General features: G+C 39.7%; 1 protein-coding gene across 2 annotated transcripts in view; it reads right to left on the bottom strand.

The window, feature by feature from the left end:
- VCL (vinculin) overlaps nt 1-24,833 on the bottom strand; it is a 97,376-nt gene extending 72,543 nt beyond the window's left edge. For both annotated transcript variants that reach the window (XM_068547934.1, XM_068547933.1), the window contains exon 1: nt 24,561-24,833. In XM_068547934.1, the coding sequence (XP_068404035.1) occupies nt 24,561-24,728 (168 nt within the window). In that variant the 5' untranslated portion in view covers nt 24,729-24,833. The remainder of the gene's footprint in view (nt 1-24,560) is intronic.
- Nucleotides 24,834-26,661: the final 1,828 nt, after the last annotated feature.

Below are 26,661 nucleotides of genomic sequence, written 5' to 3'. Positions count from 1 at the left end.
TCTTTTATTTTCTTCTTCAGAGAATTGCTTCTAACTCCTGAGGCCCAATTCCATTCAATTCAATAAACAGGCAGTAAGTGCCAACTATGTGTCCGCTAGGTGCTGGGAAGAGAATGAGATAAGAAATAAAGCATCCTTAGACATACGAACTGAAATAATGGTAGTGAATGAGTAAAAGGCCTGGGGGCATTTTTAGGGGGCTTAGCAGGAAGATGTTTCTTTTGAAGAGCTCTTACTTCGTTCTGTAGTTAATTTAAATATCTTTTGTTCACTACATGACTTTAGTTCAAAATTCTATGTGAGAGGCCTTTTGTCTTCTGCTGTTGTTATTACTCCTTTTATCACAATCTACTCCGATTTGGTTCAGTAATTCAGTAGAGAGATTTGGTTTCTTTCCAGCAAAAAAAAAAAAAAACCTTGGCTGGTTCAAGTCACTACCCAGCCTAAAAAATATGTTAATGTAGATGTCTCCCTTAGCTAGACTAAGTATAAGAAAACAGGAAGACAAAACACAGCAGGGAGGACTTGTGTTAGCGATTTGTACAGTATAAGTGGTAACTATAGAGCATTATGTTAAAAAGGTGGCAGGGAGATGGTAATCAACAGAAGTTGCTAATGTATTTAGACAAGAAGATACAAATGATGAAAATGTAAGCCTAACTTAAAGTTACAGTAGGCCAAGCCAAGCTATGGGGTCAACTGACTGACCAACTGATTATGACCAGACAAGGGAGTGTGCATCCATCTGCCTATTAGTTTGGCTCAAATCAGTGTTTCTTATGGCATAAGTATCAATCTATTATACTGAACAGCCATTCTGATAGGCAGCTGTGTCCAGTACCATGCGTGGGTCATACAAGGATAATAATAATGTATGTGACCCAACATCAGCAACACTTTTGGTTGTTTTCCTGCAGTGCTTGGTGATGGACTTGTGATCTATCCACCCCCTCACTGGTACCTTTTGTATCATTCACAGAGGACACACCAGAGCCAAGTGTTTAAAAAAGCCATATATACCAGACAAACCAGGACTCTCTAAGCTACTCTGATTTCCAACTCACTCATTCATTTAATCAAGCACTTATTGAGAACTTCCCATGTGGCAGGCAGTATGTACAACACTGTGTGTGATGGGAATACAAAAAATAAGTGAGACTCAGGCCTCGCCCTTCACAGACAGGACAAATGCTTAAACAAATCATTGTAACACAGGGTAATGCTCTAACAAGAGTTATATCCAAGTTTCACAGAGGAAAAGAAACTCTAGGAAGGCTGATAAGAGTTCTCCAGGAATAATGGGATTTGGGGAAAAAAGGAGAGGTTTCCAATAGTGGAGAAGCATATGTGAAAGTATGGCCAGTTCAGGGAACACAGACCCACCTGGCTGGAACACAGGGTATTGGGTGGAGAAGAGGTATAGAGAATAGGAAGTTGAAGAAGCAGAAAGATGCCACATCAGGGAGGGCGCTGTGTGCAATGTGCTTAGACTTTACTCTCTAAGCAGTGGGAAATTATTTCATGGTTCTAAGCAAAAGACATTCTTAGGTTTACATTTCAACAAGAAAAACTCAGCAGCAAGAATGGAGCAGAGGGAAGAAAACTAGGAATACAAGTTCACTTGTTAGTTCATTTACTCAATCAAATATTTATATAACATACCAGTGCCAAATATTAAGACAGTGGTGAAAAAAATACACATGGCCCCTGACTTCATGTAGCTTAGAGTCTTAGTGAAAGATGAACTAAAGCAGCAGCAGTATGGATGGATATGAGGGTAGATGTAAGAAATCCATCTACATGACACTCAGTCCACATAGAGGGTAATGGAGACACCCAGACTCCTGACTCAAGTGACTTGGTAATACATGCAATGGAGGAAGAAAGCCAGCTCTGAGAAAGAAACTACTCAGAAAGTATGGGATGTTCAGATGGAGATAAGGAAATGTTAGAGGAGGAATCATAGAGACGGTTCCTCCGTTTACTTGCCTGGGCTGAAGAAATAGATTGCGGCTGGTGGAAGAACCTGCTGATGAAAAGAGCTGAGAAGGGAATGTCTGAGAGCGGGGTAGGGGGAATGGTAGAACTGTGTGTCATGAAAGCCAAAGGAATAGAGAGTTTCAAGAAACTGAAAAACAGTGTCGACTGCTAGAGAGAGGTTAATGGTTTCTAGTATATTCACAGAGTTATACAACCATCACCAGAATCAATTTTTGAACACTTTCATCACCCCAAAAAGAAATTCATTAGCAGCCACCTCCTTCATTTATCCCCAGCCTTTCCCCACCTCCATCCAGCCTTAGGCAACCACTAATCTACTTTGTCTCTATAGATTTGTCTATTCTAGATATTTGATGTAAATGAAATCATACAATATGTGGTCTTTAATGAATGGTTTCTTTCATGTTGTAGCATGCATCAGTACTTCATTGCCTTTTATTGCCAAATAATATGCCATTGCATGGTTATACCACATTTTGTTTATCATTCATCAGCTGATGGACATCTGGATTATTTCCACTTTTTAGCTATTTTGAATAATGCTACTATGAACATTAGTGTAAATGTTTTTGTGTAGACATATGTTTTCATTTCTCTTGAGCATATACCTAGATGTAGAATTGCTGGATCATATGGTAACTCTATGTTTAACCACTTGACAAACAGCTAGACTGTTTTCCAAAGAGGCTGCACCATTTAACATTCCCACAGGCAATGTATGAAGGTTCAAATTTCTCCACATCCTTGGCAATACTTGTTATTATCTGCCTTTCTTATTACTATAACAATTCTAGTGCAGTGGTGTCTCACTGTGGTTTTGATTTGCATGTTCCTAATGGCTAATCACGTTGAATATCTTTATATGTGCTTATTGACTATATGTATATCTTCTTTGGAAAAATGTCTATTTAAACCCTTAACTCAGGGGAATTCCCTGGCGGGCCAGTGGTTAGGACTCTGCGCTTTCACTGCCAAGGGAGGGGAACTAAGATCCCACAAGCCAAGCGGTGCAGCCAATAAATAAATAAATAAATAAATAAATAAACCATTTACTCATATTTTAATTCGGTGATGTGTCTTTTGCAAATACTTTCTCCCAGTCTGTGAGTTGTCTTTTTGTTTTCTTGATAGTGCCTTTTGCAACACAGAAGTTTTTAATTCTGATGAAGTTCAATTTATCTGTTTTTTTCTTTTGTTGCTTGTGCTTTTGATACAGTATCTTAGGTTTTGCCTAACCAAGGTCATGAAGATTTATTCCTTTGTTTTTTAAAAATTCTATAATTTTAGCTCTTACATTTAGGTCCATGATCTATTTGGTGTTAATTTTTGTGTATGGTGTAAGGGAAGGGTTATTATTTTGTTTAAGTAGGAGAAAACTAAGCATGTTGATAGGGTGAAAGAAAGGAGGCAGGAAACCAGACCCTGATTATGAAGCAATGTCTCTGAAGAGGCAGGGATAGGATCTGAAGAGTAGGTAGACAGACCAGCCTTTACCAGAAAGAAAGCCACCTCTTCCTCAAGAGGCAAGGGGGGTAGTGGGGGAAATAAGTGGAGATAGGGAGATAACTATAACTGTAGAGTCTATGGGCTATATGTTCTTCTTAGGAATTTACAAGGCATATTAGTATATTTAAGGATCTAAGATAACCTTCAGACAAGAAATCGGTTTAATTTCGTTTAATCCATTATTTTCCAAATTCATGTGACCAAGAATTATTTCTTTTCAAATGCCTACTAACCTATGGCGGAATTAGAATTTGTAGGATATACTTAGGGAAATGGTGATCTAGGCCAGGAGTTGCAAACTAGTGGCCTCTGTGCAGAATTTGGGCCAAGGGTGATTTTTGTTTGGTCCTTTTTAAAAACAAAAACAAAAAACTTCACAACAATTCAAATTTCTGACATCTCTTGAAATATCAAAAGATTTGGCCATATGAGATCTGCATTCCAGTAAGGAAACAATGTGCAGGAACCCAAATGTTCCATATGGGGAATATACTTTCTGCATCACTCCCTAAAATCTTAACATCCAGACCATTTCACTTGTTTATGTCACTGCCTGGTCCCTGTGAGTATCCGAGTTTTTCACTCCGGTACTAGGCAACCCTCTCAGTGTCTACACAGTGAAAAGTTCCTGAAGCCACTCTTAGAAAATCCTTATCCAGCTCCTCTCTAAATATTTTCTAAAAGTGCTCCTCTTGTGAGAGCTATGAGAAAGACTGAGAAGTATTTATGTCAGGAATGACAAAATGAGAGTGTATGGGGCAAGTGCAACCCACAGACCTATTTTGTTTGACCTGCACAGTATTCTTTTTAAATGGGAAATTTCACATTGAAAGAAATAGAGATTTCCAGATTTTATTGACTATCAGGAAGATCTGGTAACACTAGGCCCTGTTTCCATATGGCAACAATAAGCTGAAGATAGCAGCTTTCTTCAATCAGGGCCTGCATTTTTCAATTTACCACAGTCCCTACCACTCCCTGGTGCCCTATAACCCACCTGATTCACTCATTACCTATTTGACCGTGCAGGTATTTGAGTTTGTGCCACCTGATTTAGCAAAAAGATTCCATTCTTAATTAGCACAGTACAGGAGGCAAGCTCCGCAATATCATGAGTGTCATGTAAAATTTTACTTATGCCTCAGCTATTTCACTAATAATGAAACATCCCACTCTCTCCCCAATATATAGCCACATCTAAAAAAAAAAGACGGGAAGGAATTACAACATGGAGAGTAGACCTTCAGATGATTTTTATTTTCTTCTTAATCCTTCTCCAACTTTTCAGGTTTTTTAAAAAATGAGTATGCAATGCCTTCATAATCAGAAAATTATATGTTAAATTTCTAAAATGTACTAACAATATTCTTGGTACACAACAATCTATAAAGTGAGACACCACCAGTGCTTAAAAGGTTCAAATTTTGACCAACTGCCAAAAACTTAAATGTGCATCAATAAGAACACAATCAAATGGGTTAAAGAGCAGGTGAACTACATGGGTGGCAAGTTCTAATGTCAAGCAAGCTCATTTGATGCAACATACTTTCCTTACAACTAGTGTTAAGATGCCTTGGCAGCAGCTGCTTATTCTAACACAACATGAGATTGAGTGTATCAATTAAGGCTAGATAAATGTTAGCAGAGAAGCCCTGCTCACCAGATCCCTATTTATGAAGATACTGTGGGCAGGCTTCCAACTTGCAAATATTTTATTCTCTCCCTCAACTCAGGATTCTTCTGTAGACACAACCACAGACACCTGTGCTCTGGGTGGCCACCAATTTAACAAGCAAGCAAATCATCAGCACAGGAAACTTCTCCCCATCACCCACTTTCTCCCACAATTAACTCAGAAAGATCTTCCATTCTCTTATTTTCATTATTTCTTCAACATACCTATAAACTAATCCTCTATGGCTCTATTAAGGTGACTAGCTGGGCTCCCACAGGCCATTAAACAAAAATCATGGATTAAAAACGTTAAAAAAAAAAAGAAAGCTAAATATTGCTAAGAGAAATTAGGTCAACTACCATCTGTCCTGTCTCATACATGATTATAAGGAAATAATGCATATGAATGTGTTTGTACACTATTAAGGTGTTATCAAATGCAGGATGTCTCTGTGCTATATAAATGTTTAGTCCCTTAAGTATCCCACAGGCCCCATCAGCATCAAAACAGTCTGTATCTTCCTCACTGCCCTCTAACCAAATCTGCTTTTCTCAAACATTCCACAGAACTTAAAATACTCTTATTTTTCTTGTTTTCCTACTTTAACAGCTAGATGCACTTTTTTTTAGCAAATGCAGTTTTTTCTTAACAGATTTAGTTCACAAATGTGAAGAATTTCAATTACATTGCAGCTTTTGCAGATAAGCTTGGGTATATAACATATCGTTTGTAACATTGTCCCTATGGAAAAATAACTCCAAATCAATTTGTAAATGAATTTTGAAACATCGCCCATTTTTATGTTTGGAAAACTGAGACGGAGGGCCCATCCTGGAAGGTAACATTGAGTGGTGGGAAAAGAACTGGGGCTTTGGAATGAATCTTACCTTGCTCTGTTATTACTAGTTCTGTGTCCTGGGGCAAGCAACAATCTCTTTAAGCCTCAGTCTCCTTATCAGTAAAACGGAAAAAGTAAAATGTCTCTCATGGCTAAAGGATATAGTAATACACATGTAAATCACCTAATACATACTCTTCCACAGCCTGAAATATAACAGTGCTAAATAAACATTAGTCGTGTTTTCTTTCCCTCTGCCATTGCGGTACTCATTTGTGACTTCCATTTTATCCTTTAAAAGAAAAAAAAATTTTTTTAATTGAGCACATGCTATAAGTCAGGAGCCCCCTTATTACCTCATTAAATCCCTTTAACAACTCTATGAGGGAGGTACTACTGCTATCTCATTTTACAGATGAAGAACAGAGGCACAGAGAGGTTAATTGATTTGCCTAAAATCACTCAGATAGTGGTGTTGACTTCAGCATATCCATGCTCTAATCCTAAGCCACTATACTGTTTTTCAAAAATGAGGAAAACAAATTTAATGATGCCTAAAGTTTTCTGCTGTAATACTGCATGATTTTACAATTCTTTGGAGCTTTCAGATGGCAAGAAGGATAAGAAAACTTCAAGCTCACAACCAGGCAAATATAAAAACTTCAAGCTCACAACAGGCAAATATAAACCATCAAGATGCAGTTTAAACTACTGATGTCCAATTGTTTGATTTTCCTTCCCAGAAGCTGGAAGGTTTCCACAACATGGGTCAGGCTCACTAGGGGTTCAGCTGCTTAAGCTCCTTAACTGTTATTTGCTTAGAGATGATCAACTGAGTGAACCTGGCTGCAACTAGCTTTCAAAATTGAACCAGGACTAACAATGCAACCTTTTTTTTTTTTAATAGGTGTGGTCAAAACTTGAAATAGTAACCCAATGGCAAAAGTAAGTATTGTTACTACTGTTGGGAACCATCCTGCTTGGTAATTGGAGATTATTCACAGTCACTTTTACAGTACAGTAATTGAATTTGGCTCTAGGCTGTAATAGACACTCTGACCCATTAAATTAGGGCCATAAGTAAAATTACTCTATTTCTTAGCTCAAGCTACAAACACACTTCTTACAAGCAGCCAGAACTGGAAATTCAGTGTTTTGTAATATCAATGTGTCAAATGGTTAAGGCTGCCAATTATAATGCTCATTGGAAAAACTCCTGTTTTATGGTACCTAGAAAATCCGCAAAGTTTTACCTTTAGGCTTTTCTTCTTAATGTTTTTACTTTTTCTTTCTTCTCAACAACTACAAATATAATTTAGTGTGACTACATATGGGCTGAACACAGACTTAATTCTAAACATGCTGAGAAGTGAAATAAGAGAACAGCTACAGCACATCCAGACCAAACTGGCTAAGATGTACAGACAGAAAAAAGCTATCAACCATCCCCAGCAATACTAGTCATGTTCGTGCGTTTTGCAGATTGCATTTCATCACCATTCTTCATATACATTAACAAATTAGACATAGCCTCTGTCTAACCAACAGAAAGACTTTTACAGGAATATTAAAGTTGATTTCCTTTTGTTTCACTTGCTTCCTAATACAAACTATCAATGATGCAGCCTAGATGTTCAACAGTTGCCACAGACAACTAAACCTTTAGTAAGTTCTGGCTCTACCATCTTAGATAACTTATTCCCAGTTGGGCAAAAGGAAGAAATAGAACTGAGAGAATTACAGCATAATAAGAATCCATTCATCTATTTTTTTATTTGGGGGGGGTGGTGGCTTTGTTTTGTTGTTGTTATTGCTTTAAGGAAAGTAAAGACAATGCTGGCAATGCACCTAAACACTAAATTACATTCCTTTTATCTTCGGTCCTTACTAAATATCAAGTTCACTCCTAATGGTTCATCACAGAACAATACAAGTCTATATTTAGTTCATAGATGGAAACCATCCCAAACTGAGAGTTTATATGGAAGGTATAACAGCAGAGAATCCCTGGAGATTGACAGAGAATGTGGAAGGTTTTCATTGTTGAATTTGTGTGAATTCCTACCTTGGCAGGTAAGTTTCTATAAGCCTAGTAATCAACAAATATACTAAAGGCTTAAATAATCATCACACAATTAGGTAATCCTCCTTAGGACAAATCCAAGTTCTCTCTCCAGGGTGTATATACTTCATCAATTGCTAGGTGGACATGGTGTAAGTAAACTCCCTACGAATTCTTTTATATAGCTGATCCCATCAAAAAATATTACTCAGTGGTGTTATAGTCTTTCTCTTTCTTTTTTAATAGAAGAGAAGTAAACCAGAGATCTTGAAGGTGTCTCTGGTATCCTTACATTTTTAGATTGGTTCATTCTATAAATTATGTCCTAAGAATTCTGTGTGTAAGGCAATGTGCAGGTGATACTTCCTCAGGTGACATAAAGATGCACAGTTGGGAAGTTTATGGCCTGGAATAGCATCAGAACTACATAAATGACTCTGGTGAGTGCTAACAGGGAGACAGAACTTAGCACTACCAGGGGCATGTGGACAGAGAGCTCAACCAGTTGCTGAGATAAGGGCAGTTTTCAGTACTTGAGCTGAGCCTTAAGGCATAGATTAAATTTCTGGAGGGAAGAAGGCATCTTAGATGGAAGGAAATGCAGCATGTACATAGAAGCAGAGGTGAGACAACCTGGAGTTTGTTCATGAAACAGCCAGCAGTACTACTGGGCTAGTACAGGCTTCATGGGAGGGGCAATATGGTAGAGTAGGACCGGCAATGAATTCTGATTTTGGCTTTTCCACTGCCAAAGGTACCTGCCTTAGACATATTGTTGATTACATCTGAGAATACATTTTCTCATTTTTAAAACTAGAGAGTTGGATCAGAAGATCTCTGAGATCTTATTTCCAACTTTATAACTCTATGACTGTAGGTTGAGGGTTAGCAATTTTTTCCATAAAGGGCCAGAGAGTAAATATTTTAGGCTTTGTGGGTCATATGGTCTCTGCCACAACTTCTCAACACTACTGTAGTGTGAAAGCAGTCACAGAAAATATGTAAATGAATGGGCATGGCTGTGTTCCAATACAGCTTTATTTATGGATATTAAAAATTTAATTTTATTTAATTTCATGTGCAGCAAAACATTCTTCTTCTCTTGACTTTTTTCAAATACTTGAAAATGTAAACACTATTCTTAGCTCCTGGGCAGTACAAAATTTGGCCCACAGGCTGTAGGCTGGTTTCTCCACTCCACAGAGAAATAAGAACAGAAAGGGCTGGCATGTAATAGCCCTCAAGAGCTAGAATAAGATAGACAATATTGTACTATAATTATATAATGTGATAAATATCACAACAGCAATCATATTGCAATAAATAAATGTATCAAAGAAACATTGTATACCTTAAATTTTAACAATGTTATAGCAAATATATTCAATTTTTAAAAAGAGCTAGAAAAGGGAATTTAATTTAGAAAACAATGGGAGGAGGTGCCAATTTCTGGGAAGAAAGTGTTGCGATCAGAGTTGTATTAGAAGCTTTACGTGGCAATAATGGATGGGAGTGAGAGATTAGTAGATAACTATCAAGAACTGAAAATATTAAGCCTAATCTAGGCTGGTAGCTTTGAGAAAGGAGAAAAAAAAAAAAGATATGGAAGAATCAACAAAATACTACTTGAAAAAAGATGAGGAAAAGGTTTATTTCACAAACGTAATAAAAGAGGTCAATTTCCAGACAAGAAGGGGGGAAAAGGTGATTTTTGCATTGCCATTCCTCAGTGCCTTCAGTAGAGTATATGACTGCAGCAGATTAAGGAATTTGCCTTTTTGTGGAAGCTTTCAAACAAACAGCCCAAGTTGGAATTTCCAGTTCCAAGATAAGAGTTCTCGGGTATATATCAGGTAAAATGTAGCCTTCATGTTTTGGTTTTGGAGATGCAATAGATATGGCAGTTTTAGAGATGATGTTTATTTATTTATGGCTCCTTTTACTCCAGAGAATTTTCAGCAGCCTTCACAAATTAGGAAAGAGTTATTCGTCCAGTGCACCTAGATATATCATTGCCTTGAGAATTTTAAAATCACCCTGCTGACTGTGACTCAGAATTTATATCTATCTTTCCTTGCTCTGACAGAAGAAAAAACTGCACTGCTGCAAATACAACCAATTCAACATTCAAGTGTCTATCAAGTGTGAGTAATCCAACTCGATGGAAGCACTACATGCTTTCTAGAACTCAAATTTGGAAGCTGAGTGGGGCTGGAGGAAGAAGGGGTGCAAACAGACATGCACATAGTAGCTCTAACTCATGGTAGAATTTGATAGGAAACATAGTCAAACCTCACGGAAACACAGCAAAAGGAGACATTAACTTCAACTAAGCAGCCTGGACAGAGCTTCATAGAGAAAGTGGCATCAACACTGGGCCCATTTTAACATGAGAGGAAGAATAATTCCAGGCAGTGAGAATAGTGCAAATAATAACAATAAAAAGACGTGGGAAAACACTGGACTTATTTTTTACCTCAAAAGTGGTACATGTTTATTGTTAGGAGACAAACATGAATTATGGTAAGAAAAAAAAAATTTTAACCTGAAACCCCACCACTCAATCCCACCACATTTTAGTATATGCTCTTTCACATATAAAATAATACAAAATGGGATCATTCTAAACATATCCGCCTCCTGTTTTTTGCATAACATCTTAGCATAGATATCTTTCCATGCCAGCTCGGAATATACATTGGAATGATTAAAAACCACTGGCATACCTGAGTTCAAGGGTAAGTATAGCCCTTCCCTTACAGACCTTCCTTTGAGCTCCCAATTTCAATTTGATCTTTTCTTTGTCTTTTTCCAAGATTTTTCTTGCATCCACATGAGAACAAAAAGGTATGGGTATAACTTGTTGTATCAATAAAATCGTTGTTGACTTCTTTTAAATTTGATAAGGACTCTAGTTTTTCCGTCCTGCATTTCAAAGTGATCTCATTTGTATAATTAAAATACTTAAGCTCTGGTCCTGCCACTTACTAGCTCAAGGCTCTATGAGCCTTAGTTACCCCACCTGTAAAATGGGAGTAATAACCACATAGTATAAATAAAATAATTGAGGATAAATAAAATAATTTGTTTTACTGATGTATTTTTGACATTGAGAATACTATGAATCCAAATGTAAATTAAGTAATAAAGAGGCTGTCTCTAGAATTTGGCCCTCTTTACCTGCATTCTTCCCACTGCTTGAGGCAACCTTTACCATCTTAGATGGATGGCTCTCCAGCTCCTGTGTCTCACTTGCCAATCTATCTCCTCGCCACTACCAGGGATATCTTACCAAAACCCTAAGCTATCCACGTTATACCTCAGCTTAAAATCCCTCCATTGCCTGACATCCAGTGCTTAGAATGTTCCCCTTCTAGAAATTATCCTATAAATGTACTTGCACGTGCATAAAATGACATATCTATGTCATTCATTGCCACACTGTCTGAATTAGTAAAAGATCATAAGTAACGTAAGATCCTTCCACAAGGGTCTAGTTAAATAAATTGTTATAACCACCAATGGATTATATTATGTAACTATCAAAAGAAGAGAAAGCTTGTATATAATAAGCTACAAGGATATATTGTAATACAGCACAGGGAATATAACCAGTATTTTATAATAACTATAAATGGACTATAAACTTTAAAAATTGTGAATCACGCTATTGTACACCTATAACATATAATATTGTACGTCAACTATACTTCAATTTAAAAAAAAAGAAGATGGGACTTCCCTGGTGGTCCAGTGGTTAGAACTCTGCACTTCCACTGCAGGGGGCGCAGGTTTGATCCCTGGTCAGGGAACTAAGATCCCACATGCCATGCAGCACAGCCAAAAATTAAAAATAAATAAATATAAAATAAAATAATAAAATAAAATAAAATAAAATAAAAAAGAAGAGAAAGCTCTATACAAACTGATAAGAAATGTTCTCCCAAATAGGTTAAGGGAAAAAAAATCAAGGAACACGACAGTATAACAGGACATCTTTTGTATAAAAGAGGAATACATATTGCCTAAATATGCATAACTATCTCTAGAAACACACCCAAGACATTTGGTTTCCTTTGTCCATTAGTTTCCTATGAGGAGGGAAACCAGGTGGCTGGAGTTCAAGGGTGGGAGGGAGACTATTCACTATATACCTTGCTGTACCTTTTAAATTTTGAACCAGGTAAATTTTTCACTTATTCAAACAGGTATACCTTCCAAACTAGTAGTTAAGGTCCCCTGACCTTTACATTCAACTCTATTACTCCTATATCAATAGGACATCTGAAAGAGATTCTATCCCTCCTTTCAGGCTAGAGATACTAACCTCTTCCAGTATCCAGCTTAATATGTAGTCATTAAATATTTGTTAAATTAATTTGGCTGTTCCAGAACAAGATGAATTCTATTTCACAAATGCATTGTACTTTTTAACTCTACCTGGAAGGGCCGATTCCATTTACTTTAGTGACTACCCCTTCAGTTTTTTCTTTTTTAGAAAATAGGACAGGGCTTCCCTGGTGGCGCAGTGGTTGAGAATCTGCCTGCCAATGCAGGGGACACGGGTTCGAGCCCTGGTCTGGGAAGATCCCACATGCCGCGGAGCAACTGGGCCCGTGAGCCTCAATTGCTGAGCCTGTGCGTCTGGAGCCTGTGCTCCGCAACAAGAGAGACCGTGATAGTGAGAGGCCCACGCACCGTGATGAAGAGTGGCCCCCGCTCGCCGCAACTAGAGAAAGCCCTCGCACAGAAACGAAGACCCAACACAGCCATAAATAAATAAATTAATTTAAAAAAAAAAGAAAATAGGACAATGAATGTTTGGGATAAATCCCAAATCCTAAGTCCCAATTTTTGCTTCTAAACTGGGGTTGAAGAGGGGAGAGATACAATTTTACCCTCACTATTGCTCCAAACAAAGGAGATATCAATCATAAATTCAGATGTCTGAATTTTTCATGGGAAACTGGCAATCAAAGGCTCAGGCACCTAAACTGTGAATGATATTTTCCCCACAGTTGATAAAACTGTATATTCCACAACATATGGAATTCTACTGAAAGCTTTCACTGGCACTTTGCCTTGTTGAGTAAAAGTTAGAAGTTATACTTAGACATTAAAAAAAAAAATCAACACTGCCTTTTCATTAGACTAACATTTAAAATATGACTTAAAAATCATGGAAAAATATATTAATATATCTCACACTCACTGACATCTTTAACTATGTGTCAGGCATAGTTCTAAACATTTTTACAAACTCATTAATCTTCACAATAATACACTCCAAGTCAGATACAATGATTAGCTTTGTTTTACAGAAGAGGACTATGAGAAACAGAAATTACTTTCTCCAATGTTACACACTTTGCAGGTGTCAGTCAGTGGTAGGATTTAAACCTCAGGAGTTCAGCTCTACAGCCTTTACACTTAACCATTACACTATAGGTGATTTATCTTATATCTATATCTAAAGTCTGACTTTGGTATTTGCCAACTCATACCAGATGCACTTTGCCAAAGTTGGCTATTCTGTTCATTTGCAAAGCATCAAAACTAATAGAGAATCCCAAACCCATGTTCTATATTTCTTTGAATTTACATATCCTGCATAATCCTATGTTGGGCAGGATTATCCCCATCTGCACTCCAGGACTCTATGCCTGGAATTAATTCATTCAGGAAACATGAATTGGATGATCCTACTGCATGCAATACCCTGTGCTAAGCAATGATTTACTGCTGCTTTCCTAATCGCAGTTAAATTTCACCAAGATTCACCCACAGCATGATATACATTTGTCTAAAGAAGCATAAAACAGTTTGGGGTACGGAAGCAGCAAACGGTCTTCCCACTTGTTTGTTCAACAATTATTCCTCAAGACTCTACTATGTGCCAAGCACTTTGATGGGTGCTGAAAATCAGGGGCAAACACGGCAGAGCCAATATTTGCCCCTGGGGCTCTAGTGGGGGAAAGATGTTCAAGAAGTAATAATCACACAAATAATTACTTACAACTGTGAAAAGCACAGTAAGGAAAAAAATAATCAAGAAGAGGGCAGCTGAAGCCAATGCTCAGAGGTCTTTTCCTAACTAGGGGGCCCACCACCTGCTTATTCTGCTGCTGGCCCACTCACATTTTCTCCATGGCTCCAAGGAATCAAAACTGTAGTTACAGTACTAGCGTACAACCCTTTAAAGTAAATAATTTAAATTCTGCAACAATTTCATGGATGGAGAAGATGTAGGTAAGCTAAATCTTTTATAAGATCATAAATTTCATCTGTATTTTAACAACCTGAGGCCACAGACCATGTCTTATATACCCTACTATTATTCAGAACACCAGGCAATGTGCACAGCTAGAGTCATAACTAATTTTGGTGGTTTGGGGGGAAAAGCCACAGAATAAGAAATTTAAGTGTTACTAGAGATTTACTAGCACATTTATATACCCTTATCTACTTGAATTACATGAATAAAAACATGTTGTCCACCTTACAGATAAAAGATGCGCCAGTTCTCCAGGGATGGGGTGGGGACAGAGAGAAGGCTGGAAATATAGGGAAGCTAGATAAGTTGATAGCTGGTCCCTCAACTTTCAACTCTAAGAACAAGTATACCATTCTTCTTTCTTCACAGAAAGCCTACTTGTGGGAAAAAGTTAAGCTTATTTCAAAAAGAAGGAATGACTTTGCCTTGGATTGTTGCCAACTGCAATGAAATTCAGCCACTTTCCCCTTAAAAGTCATCCAACTGGAAATCTTATCAGTGAGAAATTCTCTAAGGGCCAAAGACTCTATTTTCTGCAACTTCACGATATTTGTAAAACATTTTTAGTTCTAAGATTCACTACCTCTCATCCTCTATGCATACACACATTGCACACTCATACCCATCCAATGAGCTGCCTTCTCATAGAAGTGACGGAATTTTTTGGAATCTAAAGTTCCAATATGTAACCAACACAATATAATATTTATGAACCTTTGTTTCTTTTTGTGATTATGCAGGCATCTGCATATAGCAACATTTGAGCGCAGAAGAAGAGTCATCAAGCCATCCAATGGAGGCAAGAGATAGTGAGCTATCTTCATCATGAATGAGCCTAGAATGACTAGCAGGTATACAGAGTATCAAGGCACAACACACTTATCAAAGGAATACCACGATCAAGAGACTGGGATAAGCACGGCACCAGGGATATCAAGAAGAATATAACCCAGTCCTTGTCCTCCAGAAACCAACAGTCTTAAAGGGAGACACCCTAGGGGAGTAAGGAAGGAGGGGAAAAAAAAAAAACAAACACACAATCAACTCAATCATCCAAAGACTGATGACCCAGCATACAAGGACACAAGACCTACAAAGCCTTACCAAGAGACTGGAAGGAAGGCGAGGAATCCCCAACTGCCTATGTCTAATTATACAAGTCCCCTTTTATCCTTTACTCTATCATACTCTATCCCTTTGTCTGCACATAATGCACATACTTAAATAGATTTAATCAATGTAAAGACCCCATATCTTTAATAAGGATGTTGAGATTAGAAGTTCTTTCGGGATCTAGCCCATTATTTTGAACTTATTTCATTCCACACTTACTGAAAGAGCAGTTAGCCAAGTACAGCATGGCTCCCTAAACAGCACATGACAGAGAAGGTCATGGGTTGTTGTAACTGACTGGGTTTCCTCACTTTTCTTTGCAAATTCTTGAGCAGGAAAGTGAATTAAACGGTTTGCAGGGGGAAGGGTGTTAATGGTGAAAAGGGATAAGAGCTGGTGCATCTATATATAGTTAAGTTTGTATTTATATCTAGGGAAACAAATTGGCTTGGAGTAGAGAGAAAAGACAAAAAGACAAATCAAGTTCAAATAGACTGTAAAAGGCTGAGGAACACTGAGACGACTGTGACTAAAGATAGATTTTTATAAATTTCAACAATAAAAATGTAATACTTTTGTAACAAGAGAAATTTTGTTCTTTTTGAAAGACTATAGGAAGCTCAGCATGACAAAAATGATTATTAATAGTATACTGTTCACTAGTATTATTTTTAGTGTTAAAGATAAAACATTAACGATGATAAAAATACAAATGAACAAAAATCCCCTACTTATATATTTCAACTTCCTTCCCTAACAAACCTTTTTGCAGATTGTTAAGAAGAAACAGGTAAGATAGCCTTCCTCTCATAATCATTCCCAATGGAAACTGAACAAATACGAAAATGACAGAAAAAAACAGAGAAGCAGGCGCCTAGATAACTCAAAACTTATGTTATCCAAACTAAACTGTCTATGTGGCCCAATCTACCCCAATGCATATTGTAAGAATTCTACAGGTCCAATGTGCAAGGAACAGAAAGACAGATGAAAGCCTGCAATGGGAGGTCCTTCCTCCCATATACCAACTTTTGTCTCTGGGTGTTTCAGAGTCTTATTACAGATTTGAACTTTACTCCTTAAATTTCACTCTGAAGTATTTATACTACATAGCACTGAAGGCTGTTGGTGCTTAAAAAAGCCAAAGCTGAAATTTGTTTTCTTCTTTTAGTCCTGTCTATATGGGAAGGTTTAAGAGCAGACTGGCCTGAAAGCAACATCAACTAATAGAATGGCCCTTTTTCAGCAACAGTCCTGAGCACAGAGCATTATCCTAGAGAGAAAACTTGCTGGGATACCAGCTAATCTCTGATATTCACTCTTTAAGGACTGCTACTTCTTTTGATACTGCTCTAATGCTGGTTTATTATGTAAAAAGTATACCCCACTGTCATGACCATGACATAAGGTTCAATGAAAAGGTTGGGCCTGGATCAGCCAAAAAACAAAAAAGCAGCAGATCAACTTTCTGATATCTTTTGTCTCCTGCCATATGGTTCAAGGAAATAAAGATCTCTTAATGAGGAATTCATGACTCAGTATGATACTACACTGTAACCAGCAGAGTTCCAAATAATATATCAACACCTGGTCTAAATTGTTATGTTTTAAAAAGACAAAAAGAATGCAAAATCCCAATGCCACTTTCAGATAGGAGGCAACATATTCTCACATTATGAATTTAGTAAGTGGCCTGCATAGTTGAAATGACTCTGAAACAGAGAACCACAACCCAAAATAGCCTGAACACTTTTGTTATCTCAAACAATGGGCAGTTAGCCATTCATTCCTCCCTCTTAGTATATATTCTACTTGTTTCAGACAAGGCCCATTATAAATTTGAAGAGACTGTTCAAATTCAGCTATACCAGATGTCTGAAAGCTGGGGATGGAAAATTATAACTGCACAAAAATTCCTATTACAATATTTTGTGCATAAAAAAATGAATGATGGGCTTCCCTGGTGGCGCAGTGGTTAAGAATCCGCCTGCCAATGCAGGGGACACGGGTTTGAGCCCTGGTCTGGGAAGATCCCACATACTGTGGAGCAACTAAGCCTGTGCGCCACAACTACTGAGCCTGCACTTTAGAGCCTGCAAGCCACAACTACTGAGCCCACATGCCACAACTACTGAAGCCCGCGCACCTAGAGCCCGTGCTCTGCAACAACAGAAGCCACCGCAATGAGAAGCCTGCACACCTCAACGAGGAGTAGCCCCTGCTCACGCAACTAGAGAAAGCCGGCCCGCAGCAACGAAGACCCAACGCAGCCAAAAATAAATAAATAAAAATAAATAAATTTATTTTTTAAAAAATGAATGCCATATATATATATATACACACACACATATATATATAGTTAGTTCGTTTAAAAAAAAAGTTATATTGCACACCTATGACCAGCCTGACATTGAAAGGGGCAAACACAACAGACACGGCCCCTACCACTGAGAAACTTACAACCCAATGAAGACAAACACTGACCAAGTATAATGACTGTCACAAGCGAAAAAAATACATGCTATGCTGGACTTCAGACTGTGGATAATTAAGATATTCCCATCCTACCCTCTTTCTAGGTGTGCCAGTAAAAGACCAGGAAGTTGTCAGAAAGCTTTTAAAATAATGACCCTCTCAGTTGTGATACATATAAAACGTATTTTATATATACATATACACAAACACACACATATATGTATATATATATATATATATATATATATATATATAAGTGACCGGTAACTAAGTATATAAAATAACCAGACTCCTTTTTTAACCAATATACCAGAAATATTAAAATCCAAATAAGTCCCATCTCCATAAAAACAGTTGCCTTAATGCTGCCCTTACTCCTGACTATAGCAGAAGGAGTCAACTTATGATACTGTGGTTGATACCACAAAACTTTTACTCTTTTATTTTGTCCATAAAATATAAAATAACTTTTATTTTGTCCATTGTTATACCAGTGCTATTTATAAAACAGCTTTAGAAAAGCCCAACTTTCCACCGTGTCAATATATATAAACAAATATTTAAATTGGGGCTCCATTAAAATTATAAACATAGTTGTAGAAACATACAATCTCCAAAACTCTTCCATTCTCTTTATTTATTATTTATTTTTGGCTGTGTTGGGTCTTCGTTTCTGTACATGGACTTTCTCAAGTTGTGGCAAGTGGGGGCCACTCTTCATCGCGGTGCGCGGGCCTCTCACTGTTGCGGCCTCCCGTTGCGGAGCACAATATCCAGATGCGCAGGCTCAGTAGTTGTGGCTCACGGGCTTAGTTGCTCCGCGGTATGTGGGATCTTCCCAGACCAGGGCTCGAACCCGTGTCCCCTGCATTGGCAGGCAGATTCTCAACCACTGCGCCACCAGGGAAGCCCTTCCATTCTCTTGATCATGAGTAAATGCTAAGTCCTACTTGTATATCTCTTTTGATCTAGAGACAAAGTGTTTCAAATGAAACTTCACGATTTCCCAAAGAATCCACAAACCTACTATAAATACTATTTAAATACAGAAATCCTACAAACTTAAATACTATTTAGTTCTCATAGACTTCAAGCTAAGCAGCCATAAATACTAGAAAAGCCTTTACGTGTTTGGCAGACATAAATACTTTTGTGTTATCTGTATCTATTCTTTTTTTTTTTAATGCTGCAAAATTGAATGTCACTGTGAAACAGAACACTACCTTCACATCATTTTTTTTAATATAGGCCCTTCACACAGGCCATGCCAAAGCCAGCCTTTAAACAGATAATCTTGCCAAGCCCAGGACAAATGGAAACTCTTTGACTAACAACATTCTCGTTGCATCTGATTCAAGCTAGAAAACTTCCAGTGATATTTAACAACTTTGTTCTAAGTGGACACAGAATGGTGGAGTGAAAAGAGCAGAGGGTCCAGAGTAAGAGAAACAGAGTTCAAGTCCAAGCTCCACCACTAACTAGCTGTGCCACTGTGGGCAGGTTACTTAACTTCCCTGATCTACAGTATCTTCATCTGTAAAATTCAGACCATAGCAATACCTACCTTAAAGGACTGCTATGAGATTATACATATGAAAGCATTTCATAAACCATAAAGAATTATACATTCTTATTATTTACCTTATTAATTTTTTCCTTAATATAGGAATTTATATGTTCATTTTAAAAATTGGAAAATACAGAATATGAAGAAGAAAATCACTCACAGGCCTGTCACCCAAACACTGTTATTTATTTTAACTGAAATAAGTCCAACATCAACCAAAAGAAATTAAAGTAGGAATAATTTCAGATGTTAATATAGATAATTTATAAACGACAAAATTGATTTCTTTTTAAGAGCAGAACAGTCTTTCCCATCTATCAGTTTAAAGACAATGCTGCTATTTGTCCCAGAGCTGGTCCCAACAGGGTATGATATATGGGTGAGGCTCATAAAAGTAAAGGCCACAAAAACATCCGAAATAAATATTTCATGAGCCCCAGGAGTAGTTACAACACATGCCCTCAGATGCAATGGAGAAGCAAAGTGTATGAACCCCCATTAATAAAACTGGCACGACTATATGGTCACAAAGACTGTCAGATTTCTATGGGCCACTTTAATGGGAAAAAAGAAAAATTTATATACCATGCTACAAGACAGACAGTCTAAGACTTCTGAATTTTTCACACTGCTGACTGAATCCCATCCTTGGAACCTGTACCCCTCCTCTATTTTTCCTTTCCTATCCATCTTTCTCCTAGGCCCCCTCCTTGTTTTGTGACTGCATTAGAATCATTCTCTGTGTTTAAAATGGCCTTATTTCATACAATGGAATATTATTCATCAACAAAAAGGAATGAATTTCTGACACATACTACACCACAGATGAACCTTGAAAACATTATGCTAAGTGAAAAGTCCTACACAAAAGGCCACATATTTTCTGATTCCATTTATATGAAATGTCCAGAAAGGGCAAATCCACAAAGACAGAAAGCAAACTGGTGGTTGCCTAGGGCTGGGGTGCTGGGGGATGGGAGAGAATCAGTGATTGTAATGGGTATGAAGTTCCTTTTTGAGGGAACTGTCCTAAAATTAGACTGTAGAGATGTTGTGCAATTCTGTAAATATACTAAAAAAAAAAAAAACACTGAATTGAGTGTTTAAATGAGTGAATTGTATGGTATGTGAATTATATATCAACAAAGCTGTTTTTTAAAAAATCGTCTTATTCAGTTGAAAAAAGGACATGTAAATAATCCCATCCTACCCTCTCCCTAAGGGTAGAGTAAAAGTGATGACTCAATTGTGATGATATATATATAAAGTGACCAGACTACTTTTGTTTAACAAATACACATGAAAAATTACAAATCCAAATGAGTCTTGCTTAATAATTTCCTAAGTCAAAACTTGGTCCTCAGATTCTCCATAATTCTATGCCTTTGTTTAGGTATTCTTTCCACTTGTAATGCCTTTCTTACCATGTCTTTAAAAGTTCCAATCCCACCTTCTTTAAGGCCAGCTCAGAGGTTACCTCCTCCATGAAGCCTTCCCCATGCTCTCAAGAAGAGTAACCTTACCTTCCTCTGAACTTCTATGATACTTCACTTCCTCTGGGCCACTTAGGACCTTCAATCCAGTATTATACTTATTCTGCCCAATATCATACTTATCGCTTTGATGTTAGAAGGGGGGTGTCTCAATAAATACCTACCTGATAAGTGGATGACTATAGCTTAACAATTCAGAATTTCATCATCACCTGGTAAATTTTAATTTTGGAAATATCCAAAAGTCACTTTAGACTCAAGAATGGTACATAAAGTAGTAGGGTTAAGAAATGCCCACTTCAGACAAAATTTTCTTGACCAAAATAAAACAAATTAACTTGACATATGTATGTAAATAATCAGTAAGAAATTCCCAAAGAGAAGCACTGGAATAAGGATATAGCCTCCCAAGGTAACTGAAAGAAACCTGAATTGTATAAATTCCAGAATATTTGTTCAAAAATCAGATTCATTAATTTATAGTAGCACCGTGTGTTTTTTTCCTGAGAGTTCTATTATCAAGCTCTACTAATTCTTCTTCTACTGTATTTCTAATTTTTTTTTTTTAATTTTTTATTTTATTTATTTATTTTATTTTTGGCTGTGTTGGGTCTTCGTTTCTGTGCGAGGGCTTTCTCCAGTTGCGGCAAGTGGGGGCCACTCTTCATCGCGGTGAGCGGGCCTCTCACTGTGGCGGCCTCTCTTGTTGCGGAGCACAGGCTCCAGACGCGCAGGCTCAGTAGTTGTGGCCCACGGGCCCAGTTGCTCCGCGGCATGTGGGATCTCCCCAGACCAGGGCTCGAACCCGTGTCCCCTGCACTGGCAGGCGGACTCTCAACCACTGCGCCACCAGGGAAGCCCTCTAATATGGTTTTAATTCCTGCTCCATTTTCCCTGCCACACCCAAAGTCCAGGCCCTCATTTTCCTCATGACCAACCAATTTTAAAAGTCTCCTAATTTATCTTCCTTCCCATAGTTCCTTCTTTCCTTCAAAGATATCAAGCCATCCCATGTGCCAATGTTGAGGGTAGGAACAGGGAAGCACATACCTATCATATGAGGCCTGTTCTCCAGACACAATCTAGTTGGGAACTTGATACATGTACACAATTCATCACAATATTCAGCAGCATATAGACAGGGCCACAACTGACACCCAGGATTCCAAGCAATGGGTAGGTCCTCGGGCCTCCCCAGAACACAATCTATACAGTCTCCCTCACACACTGTCCTCATCCTATCCCTTCCATTCTCTTTGTTCTTCTTATTGGACTTCTGTTAAAGTGCCCGTATGGCATGCACCAATTTCATCTCCAGTTTCTCTCCAACTTGCCTCCTGAGCTAAGCAAGACAATCTACTTGCTGTAATCTGGAAGTCACTTATTCACAAGTACCTTTGTTCGTGATTAACTACTTATCAACACAACCCTCCCCACTTTCTCTCTGCTAACTCCTATCTACCACCAATCTCAAGTCCCTTCTTTTGTAATGTATTGGGAAGTTTGCAATTACATGTAATTTTGTTTTCAGCTTATCAACGGCCTCATTTTTTTGGTATTTGTCTCACAGCATCTATTAGTGTTTCTTAACTAAGGGACTATATCAAAGCCACCTATGGAGCTTCTCAAAAACACAAAGGCCTTGACCTGACCCCCTAAAGAGCTCCTCAGTAAGTCTGGGGTGGGAGCTGGACATCTTTATTTCTAAAAAGCCCCACTGGTGATTCTGATACACATCTCAACCTAAGAACCACTGATTTATTAAAATGCTCCCTATATAGCAGACATTCAGTTCTTATTAATTCATGCATTGAAGCTCATAAATAACTTTTTTCTAAATAGCCTAACCAGATATCAGCCCCTAGACTATACACTAGCTGTGTTCCAAGTGCAAAATGTGGTTTTAAGATTTCATTTCCTGAAGTACTCCTTGGAGGGACACTATTACCTTGTCTCTTTACATTGTTTCCTATTTGTTGAGAAATGGAGGCCTGGAATGCAGCCATGTTAGACAACACTACATAAGAATGTACTCCGGAGTCTTAGATTAAAATTAGTTATAAAAAGAACAAGAACAGTGTAGAACTAAACGTTTTGAATGAATTCAGTATTCTTCCTGAATACAGTCTAACTAAATCTACACAGAAGGCAGATGGGGAATTTGGTCAGTAGCGTTCTCCTAGTTACCAGTCTCCTGAACTGTCTCCTGAACTGGGCCCCTGAAGACTGAGGAAGACTGAGCAGCTGAAGTGCGCTGAAGTGCTCTAATCAGATAAGGAACCCAAGCCCCACCCAGACCCACAGTTGCCTACCAGCCTCCTAACTACCCTGGAACACACTAGTTACACAGCTCAGTGGGGAAGCCGTATAAAATTTTTCCAAACTTGTTTCTCACAGGCAGCAGCAGTCTGCGTCACCCACCCAGGGTGGGAAAGAAAAGTGTGGCATTAGCCAGCGGAGTGTTAGGAGACTGATCACAGCACCTCTTTTCCCCTTTCAGAAGTGGACTCCGCCTCCTCCAGGAATCACCTCAGTTATTAGTCACAGCTGTGAGCTACAGGGGTCTGCAGAGCCACTTCGCCATCTAGGAAAGTTGTGGCTCGGGGAGGAGACGCCCCGTTCTTTTCTCCGGCAGGGGCCGCAGATCCCAGATTCCACAGGCCTCTCCCAGCAGCTCCATCTTGCTTTCTGCCAGGAGGAGGGGCCGACGAGGAAGGCCCCCGAGTCTGGAAAGGCCCCAGTGGGAGGAAGCCGTTTGACAGCAGGTAAAGCCAGGTGGAAATCTCCACGGGAGTTGGAGGGGGAGGAGGGGGAAGAAAGGCAACAGGGTTAAGCGAAAGGGGAAAAGGGATTCGTAGTCATGAATTACTGCATAAAGAGATCACCCGGTGTTTGTGGGTGCCAGAGGTGTGAGCAGAAGTAGAATGCCCGGGAAAGGAGGAGACAGGGACGAGTGGCCACTAAGACAAGTGGACAGAAGGGTCGGACGCGGGGAGCTCTGGGGAGGGCTCAGAGGTGGGTGAGGCGGGTTTCAAGGTGAGGGGCAGAAGTATTAGAAAGGAGAACAACGTGGCTCAAATAAGAATCCCTGGAAGGAAAGGCAGGGAATCAGCAGAGGAGCCCGCCAGCCCAGAGGCCAGACTAGGGAGGCCTAAAAAGGAGCTGAAAGCAAGGCTGTCAACGGGAGGGGCGACAGCCTGCTGAGGCAAAGGGGCTATCAGATATCCTAACGCCTATCATTTATTGAGCGCTTACTATGGGTCATAAGCTGCGCTAGCCACTTTATAAATACCACCTCGCTGAATCTTCACAACAAACCCGCAAGGCAGGCATTATTATGATTGCCCCCATTTTATAGATGAGGAAACTGAAACCCAGAGAGGCTCGGGGGCTTGCTCAAGGTCACAACGCGGGGGCGTCAGGATTCAAACCCGAGGCGGTCTGGCTCCCGAGCCCACCGGCAAAGCCACAGGCAGCGCAGGGGAGCCGCGAGGCGAGCCGGAACCCCAGGGACGTCTCCCGCCCCCGTTCCCCATCCCAGGCCCAGCGCGCTCACCCGAACGAGGTTACTGACGGCCGCCTGCACGGCGGCCACAGGCGCAGTGAGGTCAGGGATGGCTTTGCCGTCCACCTCGCCTTCCTCGTGCATGATCACCAGGTGCGAGATCTGCTGCGCCACCGGCTCCAGAATGCTCTCAATCGTGCGCGTATGAAACACCGGCATCGCGGCGGCGAGCGGGGCGGCGAACCGCGGGCTACAGAGAACTGAGAACGGCGGGGCCAGGAATCCGCGGAGAGACAGACTCTGAGCAGCGACTACGGAGTCCGGGCTTCCCTCGGCGTAACCAGCCTCGCGGGCGCCCCGCCCCCTTTCGTCGCCGCGCCCAATGGCAGCGCCGCTCAGACCCGGGCCTCCACTCCTATTGGCCCCGCTTTGAGATGCTCCGCCCACGCAACCGCGCCGCCAAGGCCCCGCCCCGCCCCCATTCCCAAGGGAGGGGCCTGGGATTGGGGCTGAGCCGCGGGTTTTGCGACCGGATTCCCGAGCCCTAATGCCGGGCGCTCCTTATTAGGGCATGGTGGGAGCGGAGCGTGCGGCTGGAGTCGGGGCCCCGCCCCCCAGGGCAGCCTCCAGTGTTGGCTCTGCAGAGCTCCGCCCCTCTGCAGAATCACCTCAGCGGCGCGGGGTCTCCTCACCTCAGACGGCGCTGGAGTCTGAAGAGACCAGGGAGCTGTGAGTCTTCACCCTGCTCCCCAACTTTTCCCTTCACACGACGCCCTCAAAATACACTTTCCATTTCCTCTCAGTAATACATTCAAACACAGAAGTGCACAGAGAAAGCATAAGCGTCCCATTCATTCACACACACACTCCACCCACTCCCGAGCTCAGAGATATTCACAGTTTAAAGTTTGGTGTTCAGGCTTCTAGACCTTTATCTACTCATTATCTTGTACATATATATTTTCTAAGTAAATGGGATTAATCATTTTCCTGGAACTTGATATTTTTTCCCCTTAATTAAAATCCCCTGGTGGTCTCACTCCTGGTAAATATAGGTCCAGGTCTACCTAATTCTTTTTAATGGCTGCATGGTACGCCATTGCCTGAAATCGAACAGTTTCCTAGTTATGGACATTTAGGTTGGTTTCTGTTTTTTGCTATTCAACAATTCTGCATGAACATCATTGTACTTGCTTCTGTATTGTACACATGTGTATTTATCGAGGACCTAGAAATGAAGTGAAAATGCAAAACTATGTACATTTTACATTTTGATAGATAAGACCAAATTGCCTATTCCTCTCACGGCATGCTTTGTAGAAGACATCTTCTAAATGTCTTCCTCACCTCAAAATCTCTTTTGCCTAAGCTTCCCCATTCCAAGAGGAAACAGTTTCGCTGATACCTCCAAGCTGAAGATGCTCAAGTCAAATGCAAATATTTCTCAAGCACCCATGTTTTGCAAGAGACTAAACTAGTGTGTGTTGCCCTGTGCAATTCTTGAAATTATTTTTGCCTAGTGGTATATAGCCCCTGTTTCTGCTGTGTGTGTTACCAAGTCCTGTACTTTTCCTTCTCATAATACTTACACTTTTTTGTTACTGCTTTCATGTCCTTAGAGGCAATGGATTTCTTTCTCTCTCTATTTTAAGCTAACGTTTATTTGGTACTTTCTAAATTCTAAGAAACTTTAAATTTGGTACTTTGTAATTTCTAAGGTCACACATAGGATGAGCTACTCAATTTGTGGGACCCAGTGCAAAATAAAAATGTGGATCAAAAAGCAGAAAAAAGTGCTGTTAAAGATACTAAAATGTAAAGCTTACTCCTTTCTTTGGTGTTCTCTCTCTCAACCTGTCATAGTATTTTTTATTTGCTATCGAATGTCACACTCCTGGGCAGGGAGATAACCTTTGGGATAAATACAGATCCCCCCATAGGAAATTGGGGGCCCATGCAACCCACTGGCTGCCTGAAGCCCCCTCCTGCTAGCTGCTGGACTGACATACTATTCCCAGCAAGGGACAGGAGGCCAAACCAGGCATCTCCCCTTACCACAGGCCTGCCTCCCCAACCCACAGCAAATGGGTGACCTCCAAAGGTATTACAACCTCCACACTGAGACTCTCTCAATAACTGGACAAGGGAAGGC

This window comes from Eschrichtius robustus, chromosome 7 (assembly GCF_028021215.1).
Source record: "Eschrichtius robustus isolate mEscRob2 chromosome 7, mEscRob2.pri, whole genome shotgun sequence".
Taxonomy (NCBI): Eukaryota; Metazoa; Chordata; class Mammalia; order Artiodactyla; family Eschrichtiidae; genus Eschrichtius; species Eschrichtius robustus.
Note: the sequence above shows the minus strand (reverse complement) of the source record. Positions and strands in the feature narration are given on the sequence as shown.